Genomic DNA, 17,552 nt, shown 5'->3' with positions numbered 1-17,552 from the left:
TTAAAATTTTTATATTTTAGAGTGAAACAAATGGGAAATTAAAATTTATCTGTAATGAAAGGAATTCTAGGAAATAGTTACATGTGGCCAGTAATATTAATGGGTTTGAATGTGTTACTTGTATAAAATCATTTTATTGAATTCATTGAAATAAATCATTATCTTCAGTATGAAAGAAATATTCTAGTGTACACAGAAGATTTTGATAGAAATTATAGAAGGGTTTTAACTAGATTGCTCCAGAACAGAGGTCAACAAACCATGTTCTTTTTATTAGTAGTTTTACATACTGTCTTTGATTGCTTTTGTGCAGCTGTGACAGAGTTGAGTGGTTGTGACAGAGACAGTGTGGCATGCACAGTTTTTTTAGTCTTTTACAAAAAATTTGCTGACTCCTGCTCTAGAATGAGATATGTTTTTTTTTTCCTCCCAGTCTAGTTAAAAAGGGAGAATAAAACTCCTTTTATGGTGGCAGTGTCTTCTTCTAAGACATGAGAATGGAGTCACCTTTTAAACTTTGAGAGATGTTTTCCATAGCATGCCCTTTGTCTTGATTCAGGTATTTTCAGGTGAATCAGAAAGAACAGCTATTAAAGCTAAGAGGTTCTCTGTGAAGCTTTTAAATAATATAGGTCACTAAACTCCATTATGTCTTTAAATATATGTTGGAATCTGGACACTTGTTTAAAAAAAAAAAAGCCACAGATGAACCCAGCATCATGAACTAGTTGTACATAATTAGAAGAGACAACATAGGTAAGTGTAATTCAAGCAATGCAGTGGGTATATTTGTTCCATAGTTGACAGCTGTGAAACTGTGGAATAGTACATGGATTACATGATTATTCAAAGAGAAGATTCAATATTGTAGCAGAAGTAAAACAGATGGTCATCCGAGGCTAGAAGTAATTTGGAGTATTGCTTTAGGAATACTGTGTTGTGTCAGTGGTGTTCGTAGCATGTCAGATTTATTCTTTAAACATTTAATGAGTACCTTCTATGTCTCAGGCACTCTCTAAGGTGATATAGATTAAAAATGATTATGATTCAGTCTCTTATCAATAAAGTGTAGAGGCAGGTAGACATGGAAATATAGAATTGGAGTGTTACAGTTGCTCTGATAGAACCTAATACATAGTACAAGGGAGAGAGTGAACAATTCTATATTGGAGTGAGTGTTAAAAAAAGATTTATAAAGAAAATACTGAATTTATGGTGGTTAGAGAAGTATTAAGATTTCTGTGCTGAGCTGGATTTGGGGCTGAGGCAAGTACTGAGTCCAGCTCTGCCTCTTCTGACACAGGGAACACTTTGCAAGGGCAGCTTTCTTTTATCGTCTTCTGTTATATCACCTTTCAATTTTTGATCTTGGTTAGGTGTCAGTGGTAACTGGATTGAGATTGCCTATGGTACAAGCTCTGGAGCAGTACGAGTAATTGTACAGCACCCAGAGACTGTTGGGTCAGGCCCTCAGCTTTTTCAGACCTTCACAGTTCACCGAAGTCCCGTCACAAAAATCATGCTGTCAGAGAAGCATCTTGTATCAGGTAAAGTGATTTTATTAGTACTGATAAGGAGCTGTACCCCATGGTCTACCCCTGTAAAACTTTGCCTTGGGTGTTATTTTCTAGACTCCTACAAATTAAAAGCAATGCTTTATGTAAGAAAAACATACCAGAAAAAGTGGTAGAAAGGTTTAATAGCTGAAAAAATACTATAATTTGTCTTCTGAGGTTTCTTTGATATTGTCTGGTTGTAGTATACATAAATTTAGAAGGCATCATATCTTTTATTTGCTATTTTAATATTTTGTTCTTATGGCATATTTTACTTCAGAATATTTATCATAATCCTGTTGAGAAGAATTTTTTATTAGAGAAGTTTTTTAAGTGTGAATTTAATATAAATTTGGTTGTATTGTCTTAAGGTTTATGCTGAAGTTAGTAGAATGTTAGTAATCTAACATTACATATTTTATTAATTTTTAACAGTAAAGAGATGTGAAGAAAGTAACATTTGTGGGTTTGTTGTTCTTCATAGTCATAGATTTTTTAAAACTTAGGTACTATATTTGATACTTAAAAAATTATAGATTTTCACAAAATTAACATGACAAAATAAAATGATCACAAAGTAAAAATAAAATTCCATCATGAGATTCATTGTATATGATAGATGATTTCTGAAAGACTTTATGAAAATTGAATTGTGAGTCAGGTTTATCAGAGTTTGCTTTTTTAAAACAATCTTGCATTAAATCTTTTGTAGATCATTTCCTGCCTAACTTAAATTTTTATAAACATCATTTTCATGTATCAACTTCCTTTATATGAAAACTACCTAATAGAAAAAGGTGATGCATCTTTTACTAATCAAAGACAAAACGGAGCTGAAATACCTTGTATCACTGTTTTGGATGTAATCAGGCCTTCCTGAAACAATCTCTTCTTTAATCTTTCATGGAGCAGTACTCATCCAGTGTCTGCCTCACTGAGGACTCTCTCTGTGTGGCCGGGCCTCTCTTGCCCAGTCACTGAGTGTTGGACGGCCGCACGTCTCTTCCTAGGGTCTCCATTCTTCTTTGTCAGTGCTTTTCCTGGTGATTTGAATATTATCATCTACCTGCCAGTGCCTCCCAGACTTTCCCTCACCTGTGACCATTCACAGAGTTCTAAACTTGTACATCCAGTGCTTGTCCTTTGTATTTTGTTGTATGTTTAATAGGCATCTCTAAGTCAACCTAGATAAAACAGTACTTTTGATTTCTCTCTCAAAAGCCATCTTAGTACATAGTATCACTACTCATTTATTCAAGCTGAAAACCTAGGACTCACACTTGATTCCTCCCTTTCTGTCACTGCCCACCCCCCACCCCACATACATGTAGTACATCAGTAAGTCCTGTTTCTTTGCTTCAACATACATCACAAGTCTGATTACTTCACTTTGTGTCCATTGCTGTCAACCCCTTAGCGCAGATCAGCATTTCTCCCCTAGATTATTGAGCTTCTCTGTTCTGTCCCTGTTTCTGTCTTTCTCTCTACAGTACATATTCCATACTGCAGCCAGAAATATCTTTGGAAATGCAAACCAGATCTGATTCCCATGGGCTTCCTATTGTATGTACGAGGGTGAGTCAAAAATTATCTGCACTCTGGCTGTAGAATTTAACTAACTTCTAGAAAAGACAAATACATCATTTTCCAACATAATCTTCTTGCTTTTCAATACACGTTGTCCATCTGGCAACAAGTTTTCATATTCCCTTATTAAAAAATGTTTTAGGCTGAGCTGCAAGCCACAACTGCACTGCTGTCTTTACTTCAGCAGAAGTGAATCTTCGTCCTCATAGGGCTGCTTTCAGGGGACCAAACAGGTGAAAGTCCGATGGAGCAAGATCAGGACTCTTTGAGTGGTTGCTTTAGCACCTCAAAACAAAGTTTTTGCAGAGTGTCGACAGTGTGGGCAGAAGTGTGTGGACGTGCATTGTCATGCAAGATCACAACACCCTTGGGTAGCAGTCCTCTGCGTTTAATCTGAAGTTTAGGCTTCAGCACAAACTTTTCGAATCCTAAGTCTGTCGTGGATTATTTCATAGAGCAATGGCTTGTTTGCAAATGATTTGCCACATAATCCACTGTCACTCATCTATTCGACAGAATCATTTCGTGTGTACACTCAATGTTGTCATGGAGGGCATCTGGCTCCTTTTTGATGGCTAACACTTGTGTGACCTTCCTTGAACTTCTCTATCCACTCATACATACTTCTTCGCAACAAAACACTGTCTCCATACTGCACACAGTCTTCGATAAACAGCAGCACCAGGTACAGCCTCAGACCAGCAAAAACGAAGCACTGCACGCTGCTCTTCTTTCATGCAAATCTCAAGTGGGGCATCCATTTTTGCTCACACCGCAGTTACAAATGAACTGATGTAACATCACACCTGCACAGCAGTGACTAGGGAGACAGTAGCCATGAATGGAAAGCGAGGTCAACAGAAATTTTAATATAACTGGAGTGTGAATAATTTTTGACTCACCCTCATAGAATAAACATTCATATGGCTTTTCCTGTTCTGGATCTTGCTTACCTTTCAGATCTCTTCTCCCTGCCTCACGTCACTTTTCTTACTGCTCACGATACCCTAACTCGTTGGCTTTTCTATTTCTTAAAAATGCCTTAGAACATTTGCACTTGTTCTTTTCATTTGAAATGTTGTTTGCTAGATATTTGGCTGCCTCTCCTAGTCATTCAGGTCCCATTTCAAACACCTCCTCAGTGAGGCCTCCTTGGCCACCCTGTCTAGAGTAGCCAACCCTCTTCTCCAGCAGTCACTTTTTGCAATCAGTGTCTCGATTTGTTTTCTTCACAGACTTCTCACTGTTTCTTGTTTATCATCTCTTTCCTGCTTCTAGAATATAAGTTTCTACAGTCTACAGCAGCAGAAACTCTTGTGCTCCACCCTGTTCTCAGCACTGAGCATAGTTCTTGTGAATAAATGTTGTACAAAATGAGATAATTTGATCCTGTGAGAAAATAGACTGTTTCTTTGCAAGATTGTTTTGATGTTTAAATGGCAGTTGATATTCTTGTGATGGTAATGATGTTATTGTTAGATGTGATGTCAAAGAACTACTTAAATTTGCATTTTAACACAAGTATTTCATGTGGGTTTGAAATTTAAACAAGTTTGTTAAGAAAAATATCCAGTTCAGCCAAAAATCTGGAATATTTTGTATATGCTCAGTTGTGTTATTCTGCCACCTGGTGAATATGAACATATATGTAATGACATTGTTTTCCCCATAGTGTTAGTTTTAATGTCTTAAATAAAAATGTTAATGATTAATACTACCAAATTACATAATTGCATTTTTGAGTCAGCTAAGAGTATTTTTTTTTTCTGAATCCTAGTAAACTTAATAATGAAATCAGGAAATTATTTCCCATGAAGCTGATTAAATAGCCTAGAACTAAACGTCTTCTTTTTCACCAGAAAACTAGCATCCTGAGAATTGAGAATTTTGTTGTATAAGTAACATATGTACACTTTTTTTCTTATTGCTGTTTGCCAAAATTAAATTTCTAAAGTTTTGTTTAAAATATGCAACTGTGACATTTTATCCAGTAGGGCATGTTGTATGCATGTAAGAAATTTTAGATACTTTCCTAGTATATACTGATGAGTTCACAGTAAATGGCAAATCAGTAAAATTTTTATTAAGGCATGCCACAACTGTACAAAAGTACACTTCTTACATTAATGATATGATTTTTTGGTTTATATTTGTTAGTGAAGTATCTATTCAGATAAAAACAACAGAAATAGACTACTTGTTAGGAGATATCTCAGTATATACGCACTTAATATTGTTACCATGAGAAATAAATTAAGCTAATTGGAATATGTTTCTTAAATGCAGACTCATATAAAAATAATTCTCAGCTTTAGTATTGAAATCTTAATTTTCCTTGATGTAACTATGAATGACCAATAAATAACTGGTTCCTGTAAGCTTCTTGACAAATGTCATTTGTGCCAGTAAATTTTCACTAGCTCCTGATGTTGGTTGTTTAATATTTGAGTAACATAAGCAGAAACAGTTTATATGGTTGGAGAAAATAAACTAGCCAACTTGTTTACAATGTAGTTTAGCCACAGAACAGAAAAATATTCAGCATTTTCTCTTACATACACTTTTTTTTTTAACCTTTTCTAAATTTGTACCCTACAGGCTACTTTTATAAGGATCCATAGATTTAGTTATATACCTTATATCAGTTTACCTTGCAGCAAGGTAAACCATATTCAAATATCTCATTTTTGTTGGCCAGATACAAATTAAATACAATTTTAAGATCGGTTATTTGCCACTCAGAATGTGCTATGATCTATTTACTGTAGATCATTGTGAAAAAAGTTAAAATGTGTTTATAAAAGTGATTTTGTTGGTGCTCTCATAATCTATATTTAACAACTTCTGTGTGTTCTCTTTCTCTCCTAGTCTGTGCAGATAATAATCATGTCCGGACATGGACGGTAACACGATTCAGAGGAATGATCTCTACTCAGCCGGGTTCTACTCCTCTAGCATCGTTCAAGATACTGTCTCTGGAGGAGACAGAAAGCCATGGAAGCTATTCCTCAGGAAATGACATAGGTGGGCTAGATCATTCTGGGGCATTTTCAAGTACTGTGTAGGCAATGCTGAAGAAGGGTATCATCTGTAGTAGAAACCTAAAGAGGAGCTTTACATAAAGTTTTTCATTTTCACTTTGAAACTCATTTAAAACAAGTTTAGTGTGTTTTTCTGGTTAAGTTCTATAAAGTCACAAAATTATACAATTTTTTTGACTTTATGATGGTACAAAAGTGATATGCATTTAATAGAAATAGGACTTTGACTTTTGGACTTTTCTTGGGCTAGGGATATGCTACACTGTATTCTCTTGTGATGCGGGGCAGTGACAGCAGGCTGCACTTCCGGTCAGCCGCACGACCACGAGGGTAAACAAGTGATATGCTTAGAGTCAGTCTGTACCCACATAGCCATTCTCTTTTTCACCTTCAGTATTCAATAAATTACATGAGAGATACAATATTTTATTATAAAATAGGCTGATTTTGCCCAACTCTAGGCTAATGTGAGTGTTCTGAGCACATTTGAAGTAGGCTAGGCTAAGCTATGATGTTTGGTATGTTAGGTGCATTAAATACATATATGACTTAGGATATTTTCCATTTAGGAGGGCTTTATCAGGACATAACCCCATCATAAGTCGAGGAAAATCTGTATTATAGTATCATTTTCCATTGTTTAAAAAGTTGAGAGCAAATTTTTCATCTTACTAGCATTTCCTGATTTAAGTGACATTATCTCCAGATGCTAACCACTTTTGTTTATAGTTAAAAGCCATGGTGGTGGTACACATTTGAAACTTGAAATTCCTTTTTTCCTTCGTTGCTAATAATTAACCTGAAAATACCTTTTAATCTGGAAAAGGGCTGGTGTTGTTACATACTGAGTGGTTTTGATGGGCATCTATTAGGAAACAGTGGAGGATGTCTCTACTGATTTCAGCATAAGGTATATAAAGTTAGTTGCAGCAAATCAGTTTCTCCGTACACCATAAACACCATGCGTACACACAAACACAGAGTTTTCATGGAGATAGATCATTTTCCCCAAGGATCCACTTGAAAAAATCTGTACTGTGTGTGCATTATACCCACCATATTTTTAAAAGTTCTCTAGGACCTGTTGGTTACCTAATGTACCTTTTAGATCATCTTTTATGAGCAGAAATTATAGCACTGATGAAAAATGAGTACATTACAATTGTTATGTATTAAACTGTTAAATGTATGTCCATTGGGAATATTTGTTCCCACAGTAAAGATTTCAAAATAGTTATCTTTAAAAAATTTAAGCTCCTTATGAGAATTGTACTACCACAGTCTTAGTATTTTTAGAAAGAGAACCTCTCAGTGTTGTCACTTTTAACAACTGCCCTGTGATCCCAGTTCCCAGTGTGATGATAGGCACTGAAAGTGTACAGTTTTATTTCGACAACAAATTTTTTTTCAAGCTTTATTGCGGTGTAATTGACATATAATATTGTATAAGTTACATACAGCATTGTGTAAGTTAAAGGTGCAGCATCAACAGATATTTGAGTACTTTTGCTCCAGTCATTAGAAATCTAAAAAATTGCAGTGAACATCAACTTACACTATGGTGAGCAGTGGGAATAAAAAGCAAACAATTGCATTGTGCACACTGCTCAAGTGCAAAGGACAGAAAGCCCCCAGAGGAGAGAGTGCTAGGCTCTGTGCTAGGTGTTGTAACATACAGTTGCATTTAATCTTTTTGACAATTTTATGAGGTAGATATTATCCCCACTTAACTTTAACAGAAACTGCTGTCCAGACAGAGCACTTCACAGAGGTCTTAATATTTGAACTGAGAGAAGTGGTGGGGACCAGGGGTGGTGGGGTTGTGGCAGGAGTTTGAACTGAGACATGAAGGTGTGGAAGGTTCTCAGACAAGGACATTCCTGGAAGGGAAAACAGCATGTTAAAAGGCTAGAGGCCAAGAGAACCTGGCAGGTTTGGCAAATGTCAAGAATGTCGTTAATTGTTATGTGGCTGAGAAAAGTAGGACATGAGACTGGTAGATTGGCAGGTGTCAGATCAGGGAGCACATGTGTAATGTGAATAAAAGATAGAAGCAGCCCTGTAAATTACTTGAGAGTCATGTAAAATGTTTAAAAGGGACAGGGAGATGTTTTTTCTTTTCTCTTTATACTTTTGTTTAAAAAAAATATCCTAAGAGGTAGACATATAGACTAGTGGAACAGTATAGGAAGTCCAGTTTCAGTGGGGGTGGTAGGGGTCGAGTCTAGATTACAGTGGGTAATGGAGTAATGGATATTGGAAGCTGTGAAAGAAAGACGTAATGGAACTAGTTAGAAGGCGAGGGCATTCAGAAATCATATTTTTGAGTCCTCTCCCTTTCTCCCCCATTGAAGATAGCAGAGATGTGAGGATTTTTTTTTTTAATGCACTCTGAAGGAAAGGTGCTAATTTGGGCAAAGGTGTTGGAGAAACTATAAGAGGGGAGGTGTGGATAATTACTTAAGGTATGAAGTTATGTGAGAATCTCACATTGGTAATAAAGTTTGACGGGGAGGGAAGATATATTCCTATAGTCCTCATTCCTAGTTATTTTAACTGTCATCAATATTTTGACTTTGTTTATGGGTTATTGAGTGAGGACTGTTTTCATTTCAATAGAATTAGACTTCAGAGAGTTGTCCAGGAATTGGGCAACTGCATAGCTTAGTGAAAAGCCAGACAGCTTGGGTTCGGATCCAGTTCCATCAAGTAGAACCTAAGAGATCTTTGCTTAACTAATCTCTTGGTGCCTTACTTTTCTCATTTGTAAAATGGAGATGATAATAGTGCATCCTTTATGTGGTTGTTACGATGATTAAGTGAGTGATTTGTAAAGCATGCCCTGTAGCACACAGTAATAAGCATAAGTGTTTGCTGACTAATAAGAATGTTTTTCTGTTTATTAATTAGGTATGAGTCACATAAAATAACTTGGGATATACTGTCTTTAAAAGTGTTTACATCACATACTTTTTGTGAATAATGAGTTGATATTTAGCTAATGAATATGATGGGAAAAGAGTTATTAAAATTTTGTGTAAGTTTTGCATAAAAACACTTTATATTGTTAAGATTCTTTCTAAAACGTATGAGCCATTTACCTGCCTTGCCAAGTACAATAAAGTAAAAATAATTGAATTTACGTCTTAGATTGAAATCCTTGCAGGGTACAACAGGCTCTGATTAATTAAATTCTATTTAATAAAGTTGTACTTTATTTTTTAAGATTTTGAATGTTAAATTTTCAAAAAAACTAAAATCAATACATGTAACTTCATTTATACATCCCTTTCTTGAAGTGACAAGAAACTGAGCACATTCGGAAAGATAGTAAATGTAGAGCTTATGTTTTAACAGGTCTCCTTCTAGTACTCTTACTGTAGAGTGTCAAGCAAATTATTGCCTTCAGTTTTCACAGCCTTAGTGCATAAAATATAAGTTTTGAAATGTTACGTATTTTTAAAAAAATTTTTGATGCAAGATGAAGTACTTTTAGTGTTGCGTTTTGTGTCTGATTTTGACATGGAATGCAATACTACACTGACAGGCATGAAAAAATTTTTTTTTTCTTTCAGAATTAATGTTCCTTTTTCCTTTTGTTAAATGAAACCAATTAAATTTTTTTTTCTTTAAGAACTTTTATTGAGATACAATGGACATACAGTAAACTGCATATATTTAAAGTGTACAATTTGATAATTTTTTTCTTAGTAGTAGTATGCATATATGGCAACCCCAATCTCCCAGTTCATCCCCTCCCCCCTCCCCAGCTTTCCCCACTTGGTGTCCATATGAAACCAATTAAATTTTAATTAACGTTTGATATTTTCTTTTTTCTGACCCAAGGGCCTTTTGGAGAGCGAGATGATCAGCAGGTCTTCATCCAGAAAGTTGTACCCATCACTAACAAACTGTTTGTAAGACTTTCATCTACTGGGAAAAGGTAACACTTTACTGTAAAGATGTTATATCCAGAAGTCATATTTGTCTTGCAAAACATGTTAAGTCATTTGATGCTGATAAAAGAGTGCTACCAGAAACAGATCTTTGAGAGAGAAGTCTATTCTTTATCTGGTGGTCGTTTTAACTTAAAATTTAGCCAGTATACTTAGCTTATTCTCTAGAGTCTACTTACGATTTTCACTAAAATGCTGTGGACAGTTAGGAGAGACTAGTGATATGATGGTAGAACAAATATACAGTGAATTCAGTGGTAAACAAGTTAAATTCTAATTCTGGCACTTCCTCTTATTAGCTTTGTAAATTCAACTTGTTACTTTGTTTCCATAAGCCTCAGTTTCTTTATAAAGTTCAACTACCTTGACAAGATTTCATTGAGTGAAAAACATGCAAAGTACCTTGCATAGTCCCTGACTATAATTGATGCTCAATAAGAGTTAGTTTCCTCTTTCTTTTTCATTTAACTAAAATTTTACTTCTTTTAAAATTATTTATAGCCTCAAACATATTGAGCTGTAACATTTTTCCTCTTTAAAAACAAAATTTTTTGCATGTCAAGAAAGTGAAAAAAGTAAAATTTCTAATAGTAGTTATTAAGTAGGTTACAAATTTTCATATTAATGTTAATAATGCTAGTGATATTGTAAATAATTTATCCATTATCCTTGCTTCAGCATGTAGTCACCAATTTCTTAATATTTTAATGAGTAGTCTTTGAGGTGATAAATTTTCTATCAAAGTTCACTGTATATAGTCATCAGCAGTTGTTAAATGAATTGATTACAGAAAATGATTTTTTTGTTCTAAATCATTTATTAGGTTTTTAAGGTTTTTTTTAAAGAAAATATATTAGGAACTACAATGAAGTTAGAGACCAAATTTATCTTGAGAAGTGCGTCACTGAGTTAGTGTTGGTGTGCATATTAGGTGAAGAAGCTGCCAAATGTGCTTTAAAGCTGCTGTTACAACAGCATCCTCTAACAGTGTATTCTTTCATATTCTTCTTCAGTGCTCATGTCCTCGCTAGTGTTGTTCTGTTCCTAAGTATTATTGTTACTTCAAACGTTAGCAGAGTGTTGTAGTCAACTACAATTTCTGCATGATAAAACAAGTCTTATACTTCTTAAGTTTATGATTCCAGAGGAGAAGCTACAGTTGTAAAGATAATAAGCCAAGGAACCAGGTTGGAAATTTTTTCTCTCACTAAAATCCAGGCCCTTAGGCTTTATTCCCCTCTTCTCCAAAAAAAAAACTAATTTTACAAATTACTTTGTAAAATTAAATAGGAAGTCAGACCTTTGTGAAGCTAATGTGAAGCAAAGCTTTTTATTTAAAGACAGTTCAGGTTCTTAATAGAAGTGAAATGAAAGAGTTTTATAAGTGGGCAGGGAAAAAAAATTGTAAAAACTTTTAAAGGAAGAATTAATTCTAAGGAATCTATCCCATAGGAAAAATTAAAACAGCCAAATCATGTTTGTTTTCATGCACTTAGGCTTATTTTTTTTTAATTTGTTTTATTGAAGTATGGTTGATTTACAATGTTGTATTTATTTCTGCTGTACAGCAGAGTGATTCAGTTTCATATATACACACACACACAGTCTTTTTCATATTCTTTTCCACTGTGGTTTGTCACAGGATATTGAATATAGTTCCCTATGCTATACAGTAGGGCCTTGTTTATCCATTCTATATGTATAATAGTTTGCATCTGCTAACTCCACACTCCCAATTCATCCTTCCTCCCCCTTGGCAACCACAAGTCTGTTCCTAGTTCATAAATAAGTTCATTTGTGTCCTATTTTAGATTCCACATAAAAGTGATATCATATGATACGTCTTTGATTTACTTAATATGGTAATCTCTAGGTCCATCAGTGTTGCTACAAATGGCATAATTTCATTTTTTTTATGGCTGAGTAGTATTCCATTGTATATATGTATCTTTTTTTCCCATTCATCTGTCAATGGACATTTATCTGTCAGTGGACATTTAGGTTGCTTCCATATCTTGGCTATTGTAAATAGTGATGCTGTGAACATAGGGGTGCATGTATCTTCAAATTATAGAGTTTTGTCTGGATATATGCCTGGAGTGGAATTTCTGGAGTGGGATTTCTGGAGCATATGGCAACTCTATTTTTACATAGTTTAAGGAACCTCCATACTGTTCTCTGTAGTGGCTGTACCAATTTACATTCCCGCCAATGGCGTAGGAGGGTTCCCTTTTCAGTATTCTGCCCATTTTTTGATTGGGTTATTTTTTTGTTATTGAATTGTATGAGCTGTTTGTATATTTTGGAAATTAAGCCCTTGTTGGTCACATCATTTGCAAATATTTTCTCCAAGTCTGTAGGTTGTTTTTTTGTTTTGATTATGGTTTCCCTTTGCTGTACAAAACCTGTTTGATTAGATTCTATTTATTTTTGCTTTTATTTGTTGCCTTGGGAGACTGACCTCAGAAGACATTGGTACGATTTATGCTAGAGAATGCTTTGCCTGTGTTCTCTTCTAGTAATTTGATGGTATCTTGTCTTATTTTTAAGTCTTCAAGCCATTTTGAGTTTATTTTTGTGTATGATGTGAAGGTGTGATTCAACTTCATTGATTTGCATGTGGCTGTCCAACTGTTTTCTTTATTTACAGTGGGCCATCTGTATCCAAGACCTCTCCCCATGCAGGTGGATACCAAAATCCCCTGATACTCAAGTCCCTTATTAAACTGGTGTAGTAGAGTCAGCCCTCTGTATCTATGGGTTCCACATCATGCAGGGCTGACTGTAGTTATTTTAAGCAGAAACAGGAATCTAGATTTTAAAAAATATTTTGTCATTTCACAGATATTATTGAAAAATAAATAATTCGTTATATTAACAAAAATAGAAAATTGATCATCTTGATAAACACAGAAAAAACATTTGACAGTTCAACAACCATTTATGATTTTTAAAAAAGAGTCCTAGCACTTAATAAAGGACAAATTCTTTAATCTGATAAATAGTATCTGCAAAATAATTGTAGCGAACCTCATACTCAGTGGTGAAATATTAAAAGGTTTCCCCTTTTGGTTGGGAATGAGACTGGGATAGCCTCTGCACTATAGGTGGGCATTGCAGGAATTAATGCCCCCCTTACCCTGTACCCTCCTTTTCCCTGCCTCCTGGGAAGCTCAGCTAAGCTTCATATTCTGTTCCTATGCTTCTCACATTCGTATGACTTGTGTTTCTTCTTCCTCCTTTATTTTTTTGACCTTGAATTGCCTGGCACTAATTGTTCTTAAATTTTTTCTTTTTTAAATAAGTCTCCCCAACTTTGTTGTGAAGTAGGCTGGGATAAATGCTTCAAGCAAGTACAATTCTGTTAACCCTTCTATGACTTTGGGACATCATCTGCTGACATTATTTCTTGATCTCCTCATTTGTCAAATGTGAATAATTGTTCTTTGTCGGATTCTTTTATGGAAAAAGTCGATGAAAATAGCTATAAAAATGCTTTGAAAAAGAAGATATTAATGTATTGAAGAATACAAGGCTTGAATTTTATTCCTGTTGACTTTCTTTGACTCCTTTAAATCTGTTTTATGTATGTGAAATAGTCCACTATAACTTTGCAAAGAGGCAATTAGTTTAAAAATCTGAATTATGAATTGTGATTTGTTCCTCATTGTTGACAACTGTACAATATCTTTTGCAGAATCTGTGAGATCCAAGCTGTTGACTGTACTACAATATCCTCATTTACAGTGAGAGAATGTGAGGGCTCCAGTAGGATGGGCTCAAGGCCAAGGCGCTACTTGTTCACAGGCCACACAAACGGCAGCATTCAGATGTGGGATCTGACCACTGCCATGGACATGGTTAACAAAAGTGAGGATAAGGGTAGGTTTCGTATGGAAAGGTGTTTGTCACAGGGTAGGCTTTTGACATGTGATTACAGTGATGTATGTTTTCGTAAGATGTAGGTGGTCCGACTGAAGAAGAGCTACTCAAATTACTGGATCAGTGTGATCTGAGCACATCTCGCTGTGCTACTCCTAATATCAGTCCAGCAACTTCTGTGGTTCAGCATAGCCGTCTTCGCGAATCAAATTCTAGGTAGGTTAAAGAATTGAATTGATTGCTTTTGGGAAAACTCGCTGAGGTATTGTAATCACATAGTTATTTAAAGCCAAAATTTTTCAAAGTACATTTCAAATTCATACTTTATGTTGCTATTCAATTCTTAAATTTTTTTATTATATTTCTCATCTATATGCATGTTTCTTTTCATAGAAAAACATTTTTTGCCCTTTAACTTACTTTGTGAATTTCTGCCAGTTTGGATTCCTATCATGTGATTAAGAATTCAAAGGAAATTAGAAAAATCACGTCTTCTGAGATGGTTAGGAACTGTTGTTCCTAATGCCCAGGGACATATTAAAATGATTACAGTATCTTGTCTAATCTTATACTTAGGCATTATGTACTTTTAATACGACATAGTATAGTTAAACATATTTTTTAAAAATTCCAAAATCTGAACTAAGGGCCAAATACTAAAACTGTATTGGTTCCACATTGGTTTTAAAGGTGTTTTCCCCCAGCTTTTTTCATCTATTCAAAAATCTAGCTTCATTGCAGATATTTGTGGTGTATTATTTGCACTGTTAATTTTGTACACACACACAGAGTATATATAGAGTGCTTAAAATATATTTTTATTATATATATAAGGATATAGTACTCCTTACGAAATTTATAATGTTTTAACTGGTAGTTTAATTAATGAGATGTGCCCCTGAAAAATCCCAGAAAGAAATGTGAGCTGTAATTTTTAAAAACTGTATTTCAGTCTTCAGCTCCAGCACCATGAAACCATCCATGAAGCAGCTACTTACGGTTCCATGAGGCCTTACAGAGAAAGTCCTTTGTTAGCAAGAGCAAGGAGGACTGAGAGCTTTCACAGTTACAGGGACTTCCAGACTGTGAACTTGAACAGAAACATAGAAAGAGCTGTCCCTGAAAATGGTAACTTGGGTCCAATACAAGCTGAAGTAAAGCGTGCAACAGGGGAATGTAATCTATCTGAGAGAAAGTCTCCTGGAACAGAAGTTAAAAGTTTGAGAGAATCAGATAGTGGAGTGGAGGTGCATAAAATAGCTGAAGGTTTTCTAGAATCCAAGAAAAGGTCATCAGAAGATGAAAATGAAAATAAAGTGGAGTTACGGAAGAAAGGAGGATTTGAAGGAGGAGGATTCCTTGGAAGAAAGAAAGTCCCCCACCTGGCATCATCACCAAGTACCTCTGATGGAGGAACTGACTCACCTGGTACTGCGTCCCCATCTCCTACGAAGACTACTCCTTCTCCTCGGCACAAAAAGAGTGATTCTTCAGGTCAGGAGTACAGCTTGTGAAAACTCAGCAAAGTGAGTAGTTGTTTCATTAATTTAGATGGGAGTTAAACTTTACTGGATTTCATTACATTAGCTTTTACACCAAAAATTTTACAAATTAAGATTGGACTTCATTTAGTATCTTTTTGACAGAATTATGTGGGGTAAGGAGATAACCATATCTCTTTCTGATCTTTTGGAAAATTTTTTTAGCTTTACAGGCACATTTAATAGATCATTTGTAAAACAGGAGTCCATTTCGATGTTTATCTACTCTATGGATTTTGGAAGCATAGTACCATGTCTTAGTGTAAGATGGTGCCGTTATAGATGAGCATCTCCTTAGGAGTGTAGGAACCAACAGACTGCATTCCTGATGTTGATTATGCCTGAGATTTGTCTTGCAATGTTATCTTAAGTGAATCACATAATTCTCTTTGGAACTTAATCTCCCAATCCTTATTGTGATTGCAAAGTGGTTTACCAGGTATTTAATGAGGTGCTATGTTTGTGAAAAAATATGTAATTCAAAAACACTATTGAATACCAGATTACTCTGTGTAGTCCTTTAGGATAATTTTAATTATGATCATTTTCTGATTCTCATGAAATCTTAGCAAGCATCACCAGTATTAAATGTTGAAAGTCAATTTAAACTTTCTTTAAAGTTGGAGCAATTGTCTGTGTTTGAACAGATGAAATAAAAATAAAGACAGCTTTGAGTGACCAGAAAGGAAAACTGACCCAGTTGTTACTCTGCCTCCTTTTAGGAGTCACTGTATTTTTTTTCCTGTTTTAATGAAGATAATTAAGTTGGAATGTGGCCATTTTGTTAAGCTTAAGAGACTGCAGTTCTGAATTTTTGGTTAAAGGTTTTGGCTGCTGTAGAAATTTATTTTAAATATATTTTGAATTATAAGAACAAAATAATTTTTGTATTTTTTCTCCATTTGATTGGAATGATTTCCAAGTTTCTGCAAATGAGGTAATTGTAAATTTAAAGCATTAAGCATTTATTGGTGAATAATGTATATATTCCCCTTCTGAGAAATATAAGTGGATCAAGTCAAAATAAATTCTTTAAAGTTTACTATATTGCCAGTGGTTTCACAGCCATTCTCTTGTATTTATTTGTCAATGAAGTCAAATAAAAATGATTAAAACTATGTGTTATCAGTTATTTAAGCAACAGTTATCCTGTTTAAAGTTCACCTACGTGAGTTTGTTCATCTCTTCACTTTTTCCTATAATAAGGGGAGAGGGAGGAATTTATATGTATGAAAACTTGTATTATCAATGAGCAAAAAATGTTAGGCAAAGTGTAATTTCAGTATTACTAAGGATTGTAATTATCTTTTATACCCTTCTTTATTATCATACTCATGTAAAAGTTGGGTGGGCAAGTAAGAAAACTTTATTTACCTAATCTTTTCCAACAGTAAAAAACGGCCATTGGAGTCTCTTTTTTTAAAGACATATAGTAAAATCTCGTAAAAAGGCAACTCATTATACCATTATTCTGTACTACATTTGCATTATACTACAAGTCAGTCTTTTTTTCTTTCACTTAAGAGCTTGACCCTTGATGTTATAGCAGGAATGGAGTCTACTCTGGCACTTAACTTGCAACCTTGAGCTGATTATAATGAAAAAACTTAGGCATAGCAGGGATAATTACCTTAATAGAGTTTTTGAGACCGAAAAGGGAAAAAACCTCCACAGCCATCTGCACACGCCCCACTCCAGGCTCCCCAGCCTAGGGGTCAAGTCATTGGGAGGAGGCACCTCCAGAGCATTTGGCTTTGAAGGCCTGTGGGGCTTGAGCACAGGAGCGCCACAGGGCTGGAGGAGACAGAGACTCCACTCTTGGAGGGTGCACACAAGGTCCCACACTCACCAGGTCCCAGGGCAAAAGCTGTGACTCCATAGGAACCTGGGTCAGACCTACCTGCTAGTCTTGGAGGGTCTCCTGGGGAAGGGAGGGCAGCCGTGGCTATGGTGTCATAGAAGCTGGTGGCAGGTATAGTGGAGACCTGT

At 35.2% G+C, this 17,552-nt stretch overlaps 1 protein-coding gene across 9 annotated transcripts in view; it reads left to right on the top strand.

The window, feature by feature from the left end:
- The window catches only part of KCTD3 (potassium channel tetramerization domain containing 3), a 67,524-nt gene extending 50,875 nt beyond the window's left edge, over positions 1 to 16,649 (top strand). For 4 of the 9 annotated variants that reach the window (XM_057728295.1, XM_057728291.1, XM_057728294.1 and 1 more), the window contains 6 exons: positions 1,377 to 1,547; positions 6,012 to 6,167; positions 10,031 to 10,127; positions 13,838 to 14,022; positions 14,100 to 14,238; positions 14,975 to 16,649. In XM_057728295.1, the coding sequence (XP_057584278.1) occupies positions 1,377 to 1,547; positions 6,012 to 6,167; positions 10,031 to 10,127; positions 13,838 to 14,022; positions 14,100 to 14,238; positions 14,975 to 15,536 (1,310 nt within the window). In that variant the 3' untranslated portion in view covers positions 15,537 to 16,649. Of the gene's footprint in view, positions 1 to 1,376; positions 1,548 to 6,011; positions 6,168 to 10,030; positions 10,128 to 13,837; positions 14,023 to 14,099; positions 14,239 to 14,974 lie in introns of those variants that run through there. The other 5 variants (XM_057728292.1, XM_057728297.1, XM_057728293.1 and 2 more) reach the window with 4 other exon arrangements.
- Positions 16,650 to 17,552: the final 903 nt, after the last annotated feature.

This window comes from Hippopotamus amphibius, chromosome 3 (genome assembly GCF_030028045.1).
Source record: "Hippopotamus amphibius kiboko isolate mHipAmp2 chromosome 3, mHipAmp2.hap2, whole genome shotgun sequence".
Taxonomy (NCBI): domain Eukaryota; kingdom Metazoa; phylum Chordata; class Mammalia; order Artiodactyla; family Hippopotamidae; genus Hippopotamus; species Hippopotamus amphibius.
The sequence above is the reverse complement of the archived record's forward strand: the minus strand, read 5'-3'. Positions and strand labels throughout refer to the sequence as shown.